Source organism: Protobothrops mucrosquamatus, unplaced genomic scaffold (genome assembly GCF_001527695.2).
Source record: "Protobothrops mucrosquamatus isolate PMUCROS unplaced genomic scaffold, P.Mucros_1.0 scaffold262, whole genome shotgun sequence".
NCBI lineage: Eukaryota > Metazoa > Chordata > Lepidosauria > Squamata > Viperidae > Protobothrops > Protobothrops mucrosquamatus.
In genome coordinates this window covers 368351-380066 of record NW_015386609.1, presented here as the reverse complement: position 1 = coordinate 380066, position 11716 = coordinate 368351, and the positions used below count along the sequence as shown (strand labels likewise).

The window sequence follows — 11716 nt, the reverse complement described above, 5'->3', positions numbered from 1 at the left end:
CGTACTGATGGAAATCCACCCCAAAGCCACGAATGATCTCCCCCAGCGGCTTCACATAAATATTGAACAGAATATCAATAAGATAAAAGAACAAGAGAGTTGGAAGGGACCTTGGAGGTCTTCCAGTCCAACCCCCTGCTCAAGCAGGAAACCCAACACCATTTCAGGCAAATGGTTGTCCAATCTCTTCTTAAAAACCTCCAGTGTTGGAGCCCCCACAACTTCGGGAGGCAAGCTGTTCCACTGATTGATGGGCGGAGAGCAGAAACCAAGGAGATGGAGTCTGCCGTCCATCTAGCAGCCATCTCCAGGGTGGAACTCCCCCATTTGATCCCATCTCAGGAATTCTGGGGTTTGCAGTTCCAGCAACTGGGTTTGGGAGAGACTTTTGGAGCACCAAGTTTATTAGGACAAATTTCCACACTACATCATGGGCTCTACGAGTCACAGGTAAACTTGTTAAAAAAAAGAAAGAAAAGGAAACCTTTGTAAGGATTAAGGGAAGAGTGGGAAAAGAATTGTGTGTTTAAGAAAACCTGAGTGATGTTGATTCTGGTGTCATGGAGTTTGTCTATTGTGGAAAATGATGTCATCTTACTTGGAGTTTATTTTCTATCCATGAGTTTCCACTCTTCCATTAGTGTGGTGACTGTGTGGTCCATTTCCTCCCTGTGCGTATGAGCAAAGTCTTCTGTGGTGCTGCTTCTGTGGTGCTGGTGCTGCTGCTTCACTCCCCCTTGGTGTCAAGACAGGGCCTCTGTCCCAAAGGCTTTGCTTTCTGTCTCAACACTTTTTCTCTCCCCCCCCCTTTTTTTCCTCTCCCTCTCTTTCTCCCCATCCCTCCTCCAATCCTCCTTCTTACTGCCCCTCTCTCTCTCTCTCGCCTTTTCCTCTTCTGTAAATTTCTGTAAGGTAAGCAAACTTTTTGTTGAGTTCTGGCCTTTGATATGATAACTATCAATGGTGGTGACTGGACTTAATGTTGGGACCGAGGGGGTTATAAGACTGGGATTCAGAAGCAGATGGAGTCATTTTCTTCCGCATACGGTGCTCCATCTGACATCAGTATCACAGTAGATAATAATAGTTTGTAACTTGGTTTCTTTTACTGCACACTAGACAAATTTACTGCACTGTACAAATTACCCGGCTTTGGCCCAGATACAACACAAGAGTCATCAACTATTCAATCCCTAGAGGATTCTCATGGCTTTGTCGATTTCCTGAAGTTCTCTTAACCACATCCAAATAATGGATAACCAAGTTTCTGTTCACTTTAGTCTTAAACCCTACCACACTTGCTCTCATCACTCTTCTTAACCCCACTCTCAGCCTTACCATGCATTTCATTTCAGTTCAGCTTTTTTTTTTTTTTTTTGCCATATCACTCTTGGGTCTCTCCTCAGCCAAATAATAGCAACAAAAAAAAAACAATTACAAAAACCAAAAACCGATCATGCAATGGCCAAGAAATCCATATTCTCCGAATGCTAAACTCCAACCTAACATAAGAAGCCAGTGCTGTAATCATTGAATTTTCGAGGATTATTAATATCTCATGAGATGTAGGTGGAAATGAAATGATTCTATACCACCTTTTACATGGAAATCCCAATTACAGAGAGAAGAAAGACCGGTGCTAGGTTGGGCATAATACGGTCACAATCTTAACATATGGGAAAACAATGCAGCTTGCTTAATGGATTGTAATGGAGTGGCTTCAATAAAGAAGCAGATGTGACTTGTTTAGAAATCAGAATATGGGCTCCAGCCTTGCTTCAAAGATTAAAAATGGTTGCTAGGAGCAGAATTGTATAGCTTGGCTGGTGAGAGTCAGCTTGGGTTACAGCTCGTGTTTTAAGAATTTGGAAATTCTCAGTGCAAAAGGAGAGAGCCTGCTTGTGTAGTGGTTAAGGCACCAGGCTACCAACTGGGAGATTGGGAGTTCTAGTCCCACATTAGACTGACTTTGGGCCAGTCACTCTCTCTCAGACTTAGGAAGGAGGCAATGGCAAACCACTCCCAAAAGTTTTGTCAAGAAAACAGCAAGGACTAATCCCAGACAGTCATCAGGAATCAACACTGACTTGTAGGCATCTCCCCAATCCCCCCAAATCCTGTGCTTAGCCAAATTTAGTTGGTCACGAAAAACTAAGTGGGATTGGACCTAACTACTTCGTGGATGGGGAATTACTGGGAGATGCTAGGATCGTGGGGCTAGATTACATGATAATGATGATAATGATAATGATAGTAGTGTCATCTTAGAAGAAGACAGATTGTTGCCAAGATAGTTATAGGGGCATCTCCAAGACTCAGGGTTGTCTTGAAGGTTTGCCAAGTATAAGAAAGACTGATACTCTTTGTTTCAAATAGAAAGGAACCTGTATGCAATTCTGTTGAAAATATCTAGCATTTTCATTGCAAATGTCAGCATCTCTAAAATAAGTAGGTACTTAGGATGGGTCTTGGAGCTACTAGCACGAAGGAATTAATATTCAAGAAGCTGTCCCCGTTCTTCTGCAAGTTCGGCTAAAGAGGAGAAGGAATGCTTGGAGAATTTCTCCTTAGAAGGATCCTGTCCCACTTTATTCAAGACGACTGCTTTGTTAAACAGAACAGTGCTCTACAGAGATGATCTCCTTTTGTGGCTGGGCACAATGTGTGCCCAAGCCAAGCCAATGGCAGTTTGAGAAACAACAGTGACTAAAGTACCATTGAGCAAAGCTTCCACTGTTTTGTATTATTGCAGACCCCTTACTGACCTCCCTATTTGGGGGGGGGGTTGCCCATTTGCGAAACTTATTCATCTGTAGGTCTACTTCTGGCTTGGAGACGTTGGGACTTTGCCCATGCTCACTGGGCTTTGGGACTTAGCCATTGTTCTCAACTCGCCTTTTAGCAGTTGGATGGGGAAACAGCATCAGTGCTGCTGGTGTGTGTGTGTGGGGGTGTTTTTGGGGGGAGGAGGGGAAGGCTATTTAGACAGTGCTTTCTCAAGATACCAAGAGAGTTGCCACTAAAATCTCTTTTTCCGTCCCTGTGCAGCAGCTAAAAGTTTACTGAACAAGAAAGCGGATGGCGTGAAGGTAAATATCTCTCTGGGCTTTTAGTGGGACATTCCATGAAAGAGAAAAAAACCAGGGAAAGAGATTCCAGCTTGTGCTGTATTAACAGGGAGAGATTGTTCTGCTCTGGGTCCATGATCGTTTTCAGAAACTCAATTAGCAAAACGGCTAAATGGTAGAAATTAAAGTACTCTTCTATTCGCCACAAGTTAAAGTTCTCCGAATGGTGGTGAAAGGAGAGACCAATCTCTTCCAAAGCATTAGCTGTACATAATTGCTAGGTAAATCATGAAGTGATGCACCCTTTATGAGTTTAAATTCTTGATATGGATTATCTGAATGAAAAGTGCTTTGTGTCCATTCATTCATTGACGAAAATGTGTATGTTTGATACAGCCTCAGACGAACAGCACCAAAAGCAGCACCGGAGTTACCAGCCCAAAAGGGACCCTTCCGCCCGCCGCACTGGTACAGTTTTCTTTCTATTTTCCTTCTATTTTTAGACAAAAAAATGATTTCCCTGTGGTTTTGCTGATGTAGTTGCTCCTTAATGCTTGCTGATACAACTGTACATGATTTAAGATGACTTCAACTCTACGTTCTGCCTCTAACTTGTCTGTTACTGTTGTGGATCCATGAATTCTTTCGTGCTGTCCTTAAATTAAAACATTTAAGATTGAACTGTATTCTAGGCAGAAAAGTCAACTGAGTGGGGTCTTCTGTGTGTGTGTGTGTGTGTGTGTGTGTAGGTAGAAAGTTTTTCAGACAGACTGTGTCTGATTGATTACACCTTGGCATTTTGACTGCTATACTGCAGTTCTACTTTTTTTTTTATAATCTCTTTTGCCTTGCAGCCCCCCCAACTAGGGGCGTTAAGCAGGCTCAAGTCGCAACTGCGATACATTACAAATTCAGATTTCTTTTTGCTGACAAAGAGTTAAAGATTTAAGTGGGAGACTAGTATAGCTATTTCGGACTCATTAGTCCTCATCAGCTAGCCACACCCTTTATGGGATTCGAACCTAGGCAGTCTACATGCTAGGCACTTGTATATATATACCCAGAAGACCCCACTCAGTTGACTTTTCTGCCTAGAATACAGTTCAGTCTTAAATGTTTTAATTTGCTTCCTGGTAACAAAATTCAGCCACAGTATATTCCACATTGATTATGATGTCTCAAGTTCAGTACTGCACTAATACAAGATAAGAGTATTTGAATTGCAAATTAATACTGTCTTGAGCCCAGCAGACAATCAAACAAGAATAAAGCAATTTCCTTACCCCCATCACCTCCAAAAGAAGAAAAACTAAGAACTGATTTTATTTTTGGATAGAAAGAACAAATAAGAGAGTCTAAAATTTATATCTTTTCTCATTAGTCATTCTGAGAAATAATAGATATCAGTAACTATAATTGTTAACTTTTTTTTTTTTTGGCCTCTAAATTCTCCTGGAAATCCCATCTGTGGGTATCACCCCTGGCCTGCTTTGTGCAAATTTGTACTTTCTGCCTGAGTATCAAAACCTGCTTTCCAGATGTGTTCAATCCATAGGCCAGGTTGGTTACAGAAACTTAAAAGTATCTATAAGCTTATGGCTACTTTACAATTTGGTGTTAAATGAGACTTCAGTAGGGCAAGTATGAAATCCACTCGAGAAAAAAGCAAAAGGAAAACTTTTTTCAGTTTTAAAAAAATGGAAACTTGAACACATATAGGAACACTACCCGAATATGGTTCTAGTATATCACAAATAAATTATAATTATAAATCATGTTTGGGAGTGTAATGTATTAAGTAAACTTAGAAAAGCCAAAGTTCTTCAAAGGTGACAGCAGTTCTGGATTCCTGTTAAAACATTTGTTTCTGAGTAGAAAAATCCAGTTCTTCAAGACCACTTGAGTACCGATATGACTTAAAAATTTAGACATAAATATTTTAAAGTTTTATTCGTCTTCTTGATAGACAAATTGTGCCATAGCCTTAAAGACAGAACAGAAAAAGAAAAGAGCAACAAACTAAACCACAGATTGCCTTTGTAAGAAACAAGTCTAATGAAGTTTGTGTGAAGTTTTTAAAGCAACAATTACTGCTCTAATTAATTCTATATAAAGCAGATTAGCCCAGATTAAGACACTAAACAATAGGGTTTTTTTAAACCATTGCAATATGAATTTATTAAATAAGTATCCCTCAAACCTCGCAAATGTGGGGTTCTTTAAATGGCTTGGATGTCCTGCATTTGAACACAGAAACTGCAGCTTGGGTAGAGCTTTTCTACCAGATAAATATCAGTTTTGTAATAATGCCTTGCAGTCTTAATAAATAATAATAATAATAATAATAATAATAATAATAATAATAATAATAATAATAATAATAATAATAATAATAATAAAAAAAAAAGTTGGAAGGGACCTTGGAGGTCATCGAGTCCAACCTCCTGCTCAGGCAGGTAACCCTATACCGTTTCGGACAAATGGCTGTCTAGTTTCTTCTTAAAAACTTCCAGTGTTGGAGCAATCACAACTTCTGGAGGCAGGTTGTTCCACTGGTTAATTGTTCTAACTGTCAGGAAGTTTCTCCTTAGTTCTAGGTTGCTTCTCTCCTTGATTAGTTTCCACCCATTGCTTCTTGTCCTGCCTTCAGGCGCTTTGGAAAGTAGCTTGACTCCCTCTTCTTTGGGGCAGCCCCTGAGATATTGGCAGAGGTGTAGCGTGGGGGGTGCAGGGGGGGCCGGGCGCACCGGGCGCAACATCTGGGGGGGCGCGCTCGCACTCGCAGCTCTCTGCCCCTGCCTGGCTCACTCACTCTCTCTGCAGTGCTGGCTGTGCGAATCCGATCCGAGCCGCTGGGTCGCCGACGCCGCCCACTGTGGAGGGAGGCGCAAATTACTTGCCCCGGGTGCTGACAACCCACGCTACGCCACTGAATATTGGAACACTGCTATCATGTCCCCCCTCGTCCTTCTCTTCGTTAAACTAGACATACCCAATTCCAGCAACCGTTCCTTACATTTGAACTGTGGAAGGTGAAAATTCAATCTTCCAGGAACTGTATTCTGATGTGTTTAAGATTATCATCAGTATACAAATGTGAAGCACATCTCCAGGGCTTCCAAATCCCATCAAAATTGTAGTAAAATGGCCAGATTATATCACTCTGCATTGTGGAATGCGCTAGATGGCAAATTAATAGAGAGAAGTAGATTAATGTAATGTTTCTTTAAAAAGTATTGCCCTTTCTCTAGATCGTAATTCAGTATTGCCAGGAAAACAGATTTCAAGAAAGTAAAGAGTGGTGAGTTGGGAAGACAGATGCAACTTAAAATATTTGCAAATATATATATATATACTGAGATTCGTTTAGAAAATGATGATGTTAAAGTTCACCCGTTGGCTTTGCTGGCCAAGGAAGATACCTTGAAGTTTTTGTTGCTTTTGAAGGGAAATAAAATTCCACAACTGGGATTTTAATGAAGGTCACAGATCGAAAACATATTGAGCAGTTCTAAGTGACCTCATTCCGTGATCTTTGCTTATATGAATGTGACACAAATTAGATGATGAGACTAATTCTTTCAATGCCAGTGGCATTTTTTTATTGAAAATTTTTCTTTGCCCACTAATTATTTCAGTACAAAAAGTATTAAAAGAGGTCAAGGGATGGAGACAGCAGATTTAAATTAAATTGTATGAATCCAAAACAGCACGTGGAGTTGTCCAGAAGAGAATAGAGCACATCTACATCATACATACATACACTAGAAAGGTAACAGAATGTTAAAAATGCAGGAAATGGACTGTTATAATTGATCAAAATCTTCGTCTAGTTTAACGAAGAGAAGGACGAGGGGGGACATGATAGCAGTGTTCCAATATCTCAGGGGCTGCCACAAAGAAGAGGGAGTCAAGCTATTCTCCAAGGCGCCTGAAGGCAGGACGAGAAGCAATGGGTGGAAACTGATCAAGGAGAGAAGCAACCTAGAACTAAGGAGAAACTTCCTGACAGTTAGAACAATTAGCCAGTGGAACAACCTGCCTCCAGAAGCGGTGAATGCTCCAACACTGGAAGTTTTTAAGAAGAGACTGGACAGCCGTTTGTCTGAAATGGTGTAGGGTTCCTGCCTGGGCAGGGGGTTGGACTTGATGACCTCCAAGGTCCCTTACAACTTTTTTATTATTATTATTATTATTATTATTATTATTATTATTATTATTATTATTATTATTATTATTATTATTATTATTATTATTATTAAAATAACAAGGCTGAACTTCTTTTCTTGCAGAAGAAACTATGAGACCCACATTCAATGTTTACAGCCCATTCATCTTCAACAGCTTTCTTTGTAATTATTTAATTTAAAACTAGACCTTGAACTGGTTCTCACGATGAAAAATGTTGTTTTCCACTTATTTGGTTCTTTTATGAGCTTAAAAGAGGCAATTTGAAATGCTGTCGTTATATGATGAATGCTATTTTCAGAGAATTTAGTGATCATTTCCCAAGCTATATCAGTCATTGGCCCTTCCTTTCAAAGAGAAAATATTAACTGAGTCAGATGTAGTCAATTTAATATAGTCAATTTAAGTAGTTTATATTAGGAAAGATTCCAGAGAATAAACTTAATAAGACTCTGGAAGTTTTTTTTTTCCCCCAGCATAGAAGCACCCTAGATGATAATATATGCTGGGACAGCCTTGTCAGTTCCTTCAGTGTGGCAGGAACTACAGATCCCTTCTGTGATCGAGGGGAACAAATATTTGCCTTCCAAAGAAACAGGGTTGAAAACTGCCTTTGATTGAGCAAAATGGATTGTTTTGTTTTGTTTTCCCAGCCCAATTCTCCAGTTGTCTATTAAGCGAGAGTTTGGCTTTGTTGAAGGCAAGGAGGCCAACCCTTCAGGGATTTCAATAGCTAGAGCCCTATGTGGCATATTAAATATTACTGAGCGGTTGGTGAAGAATGCATCAATTCAGAATTTGCCAGTGGGGGCAAGAAACACAGGGTTGGTTAGATCTTGAAAAGAGATGTGAAACCTACGTGTATGGGGGGGGGGGGTTGCCTTCATTTGCTCCTGCATCCCCTCCCCAGCTGATACTCCCGCCCATCGTTCCAACCTCTTCAGATGGGAATTGACTTTCATCTGCAACCCTCAAACATAGTTTTTTGTTCGGTTCCTCTCAGTGGCAGTCAAGATGCTTTGCTTTTATTGCTAGTTCTGAATAGCCTCTTAAATGGGGAGTGCTGGTGCCCGTGTCAGTAGGTAATTCGTGAGCACAGAAACAACCTGCCTTTTTATGAACTCATTCTTCAACGTCCCCAACCCCTCGCATAAAAAGAACTATTGAGCTGCACCAAGCTTGCACAGTGAGGACTCTAGCCTTTAAGTCCAATCACACGAGCCATTATAGTAATTCATATTCTGCCCGGAATGTTTAGCAGGTTTGCACAAACTGGGTTGTAGCTATGAGACGTAGAAAGAGGTGTTCTTGCTTTCATAATTATCTAAAAATGACTGAACTAGGATCCGTTGCTTTAGATTTTTGGTTCAGCGCTTCCTTTCATAGCTGTTGTTCTAAGACACAATGCAGCACAAATGTACTTTAATTACTCTCCAAATTGCTAGTGAGTTTAGGATCAAGCCTACTTTGAAAATATCTTATCACCAAAGCAAGGAAGTTGTTTTAACAGCCCAAATTAATTGTTTGTCTAACTGAGATGGGACAACCATTTGTCTGAAATGGTTGAGGGTTTCTTGCATGGGCAGGGAGTTGGACTAGAAGTCTTCCAAGGTCCCTTTCAAATCTGTTACTCTGTTGACCTCGTGTTGACGGTCCAGCAGCAGCCTTCTCCAATCTGATCTCCTTCAAATGCATTGGGTCTACAATATCCCTGGTGCCCAGCCTGCTTGAAATGTGTCAACTTGGAGAAGACAGCTGAACAGTGATTGACAGGATTTTTCAAAGGTTCCCAGCAAAGAAGATTCTTTTTCATCTCCAGCTACCTGCTCATTTAACTGGAAATACCAAAGACTGAATTTGGAAGATCCTGCACCAAAGCATGCATTATTTACTATTTAGTTATTTCAGAGCTTGATTACCGTAATGTGCATATATTTCTTCTCTTTCCCCATTTTATTCACACCACACCTTTAAGCATATTTAGCACCAGGTCATAAATTGGCCACACATTCATTGTTACTAAAGTAGGTAGAGATATATGTGTGGATAATTCTTAAGACCACATCAAATACATGACAAACAGATTTTCTGACAGTTTCTCAGCTTTGAAATGGTTCTTATTCTCCCAAGCTCTCCTCAAATCACCTGGTAGAAAGATGATATTTTAACGGTCGTGTAAAAAAAAGGGGGGAGAGACCTGTCTCTCATTCTTACATGTTAGCTAGTCCTGCCAAATTCACTTCACCACTCTGCCTACATCACGCCATAAAAGTCTTGTCCATATCCATGCAAACTGAACACATGAGTTTAGTGCCCTAGAATTACCTGTTTCCAGGTAAGTACATCTTTAAAGTGTCAGAAAAGCACCGAAGATTTGTAAAACAATGTATGTTGTGGAAGGTAAGTTCTCAGCTACTAAAACCTTTGCTCAGCTATCTCCAGAACTATGTTGGATGGACTTTTCATACCCCATACCTCTTGCTAAGTCCTCTGTTGTGTACCCTATGGGTAAGAGATCTAAACTACAGGATCATCACGGAATGGGCCCATGACGTGGGATAGAGATTGGTTCTTAACTTAAAAATTCAGAGCATAGCACAAATCTGAGAAACGTGGTCAGAGGACCTTCTGCTCTTCTTTTGCTTCTTTTTTCCCCTCCTTCCATCTTTAGTGGAACCTGCGTTGAGATGTTAACCACCCAGGTAGGAGATTTGGTTGCAGCTCCCGACTACCAGTTTTTTCTCTGTTCTCTGGCCATGCTCCCTATTGCGCAACGGATTGAACATAGATACTTCTGCTTGCCCTCTCCATTTCCAAGGGGGTCACAGCAATCTTCTCATGGGGTCCGAATATGATTTTTTGGTTTCATTCATGGAAAATCCAGTTTTGATTCTTCTCTTCCTGATTTATTCTGCCACTTTTTGTTTGTTAATCATTTGCCTTTTGCTGAACTAATTGCCTTTTGCTTTTTTCCCTTCCATTTTGTTCCCCTCCCCTGCTCTTATGTGGGTCTTGGTCTTTTTCCCCCTCCCTTTTCCCTTTTTTTTCATATTTTTTACCATCATTTTCTGCTCCATCTCCTCTTCCAATTATTGCCTCTCTATTTTTTTTTTTAATTTCTTCCTCTTCTTCTTTGTTCTGTTCTTCTTTGGTTCATCTTTCCTTCCTCTGTAGGAACCTCAAACCACCGTTATCCATAACCCAGTGGACAGCATTAAGGTACTGCTGCCTGTCTTTCCTTCTCCTCAGTTTTGCCCTTTTTGTTATCTTGGATAAAAATTGACTTTTTTTTTCTGCTCCTTGCATTGCTGTGTAATTTCACCTCTGGGGACAGACCGTAGGCTCAGATTGTGCATTTTTCTCCTATGCCTGAAACCCTGCAACCTAGACTTTAATCCACTGGCCTATAATAAAAGGAGGGGGAAGAGGGCTGCCCTTTGAGGTGTTATAAAAAGCACGAAGTTACAACTGCAGCACTGTTTTTGAAAGGTCTGGCCTTCCTGAAGAATCACAAATATTGGACTTTCCACTAAATGGGGAGGAAGGTGAACAATTTCCATGACTCCCTTGCTGGTGGTTCCAAAATGTTCCCTACATTTTGCTCCAGGTCTTTGAGACTTACAAAGAGGCTGAGAAAGGTGGTCCAGACCAAACAGATGGAATTGAGGGGGAGAAGTTGATAGTCACTTGTCACTTGGAACTAGCTCTTCTGGAGGATGGGATTGTCCTTCAAACCTGTTTTCTCCTGTTCTGGTCCTAGATGTGTTGAGACCTGCTAGTTTGGGTGACTGCAGTCTCCACGCAGGTTGAGAATCCCAGATGGGGAAGAACTCCAGATGTGGGAGGCAACTTTCCCCATCTGGGGTTCTCAGTCTGTGTGGAGACTCCAATATTCCCAGAAGACTCAACTGAGCGTTTTTGCGCTGGGGGATAGGATGGGGAAGAAAGCCTCAACTCTGACCCCAGAGCTCCTTCCTGCTCAAGTGAAAGAACGCAGCCAGGCAGACCAAAGAGAGACAGCCCAAGAGACTGGACCGTCTGAGGACCAGCATAATTAAGCCATGTCACAATCATTCATTATCTATCCTGGCCTTCACTTCTACCCAGACCTGCATTTTTTTAACCCATTCTTTGCTGCAGGGGCTTTAATTTTTTATCATGTTTATGCTACCTCTTCAAGCCCATTCACTCAGTGCATCTGACATAGCCTTAAGAAGGAAACCAGTTGGATTATTTTTTTTTGTGGGTTGGCCAATTTGCTTTTTGTTTTTAAAAGGTTAAATCTCATAAGAGGCTGGTCAAGGAAACTGTATTAGTATCCCCGTTTATTTATCTTTTCTTCTGGACAGAATATTTCCTGGTTTAGATGAATTTTAAGAAAAAAAGGGTAATGTTTTTCTAATTATACAACTTATTTGTTTTTTGTTTTTTTTTAGAGGAAGTAAAATTGTAAGTCTGGG

General features: G+C 40.7%; 1 protein-coding gene across 1 annotated transcript in view; it reads left to right on the top strand.

Moving 5' to 3' along the window:
• Nucleotides 1-11716, top strand: part of CAMK2B (calcium/calmodulin dependent protein kinase II beta) — a 176458-nt gene that overhangs the window by 144285 nt on the left and 20457 nt on the right. Inside the window, exons 13-14 of the mRNA XM_029283886.1 lie at nt 3049-3089; nt 3465-3536. Coding sequence (XP_029139719.1) covers nt 3049-3089; nt 3465-3536 — 113 coding nt within the window. The remainder of the gene's footprint in view (nt 1-3048; nt 3090-3464; nt 3537-11716) is intronic.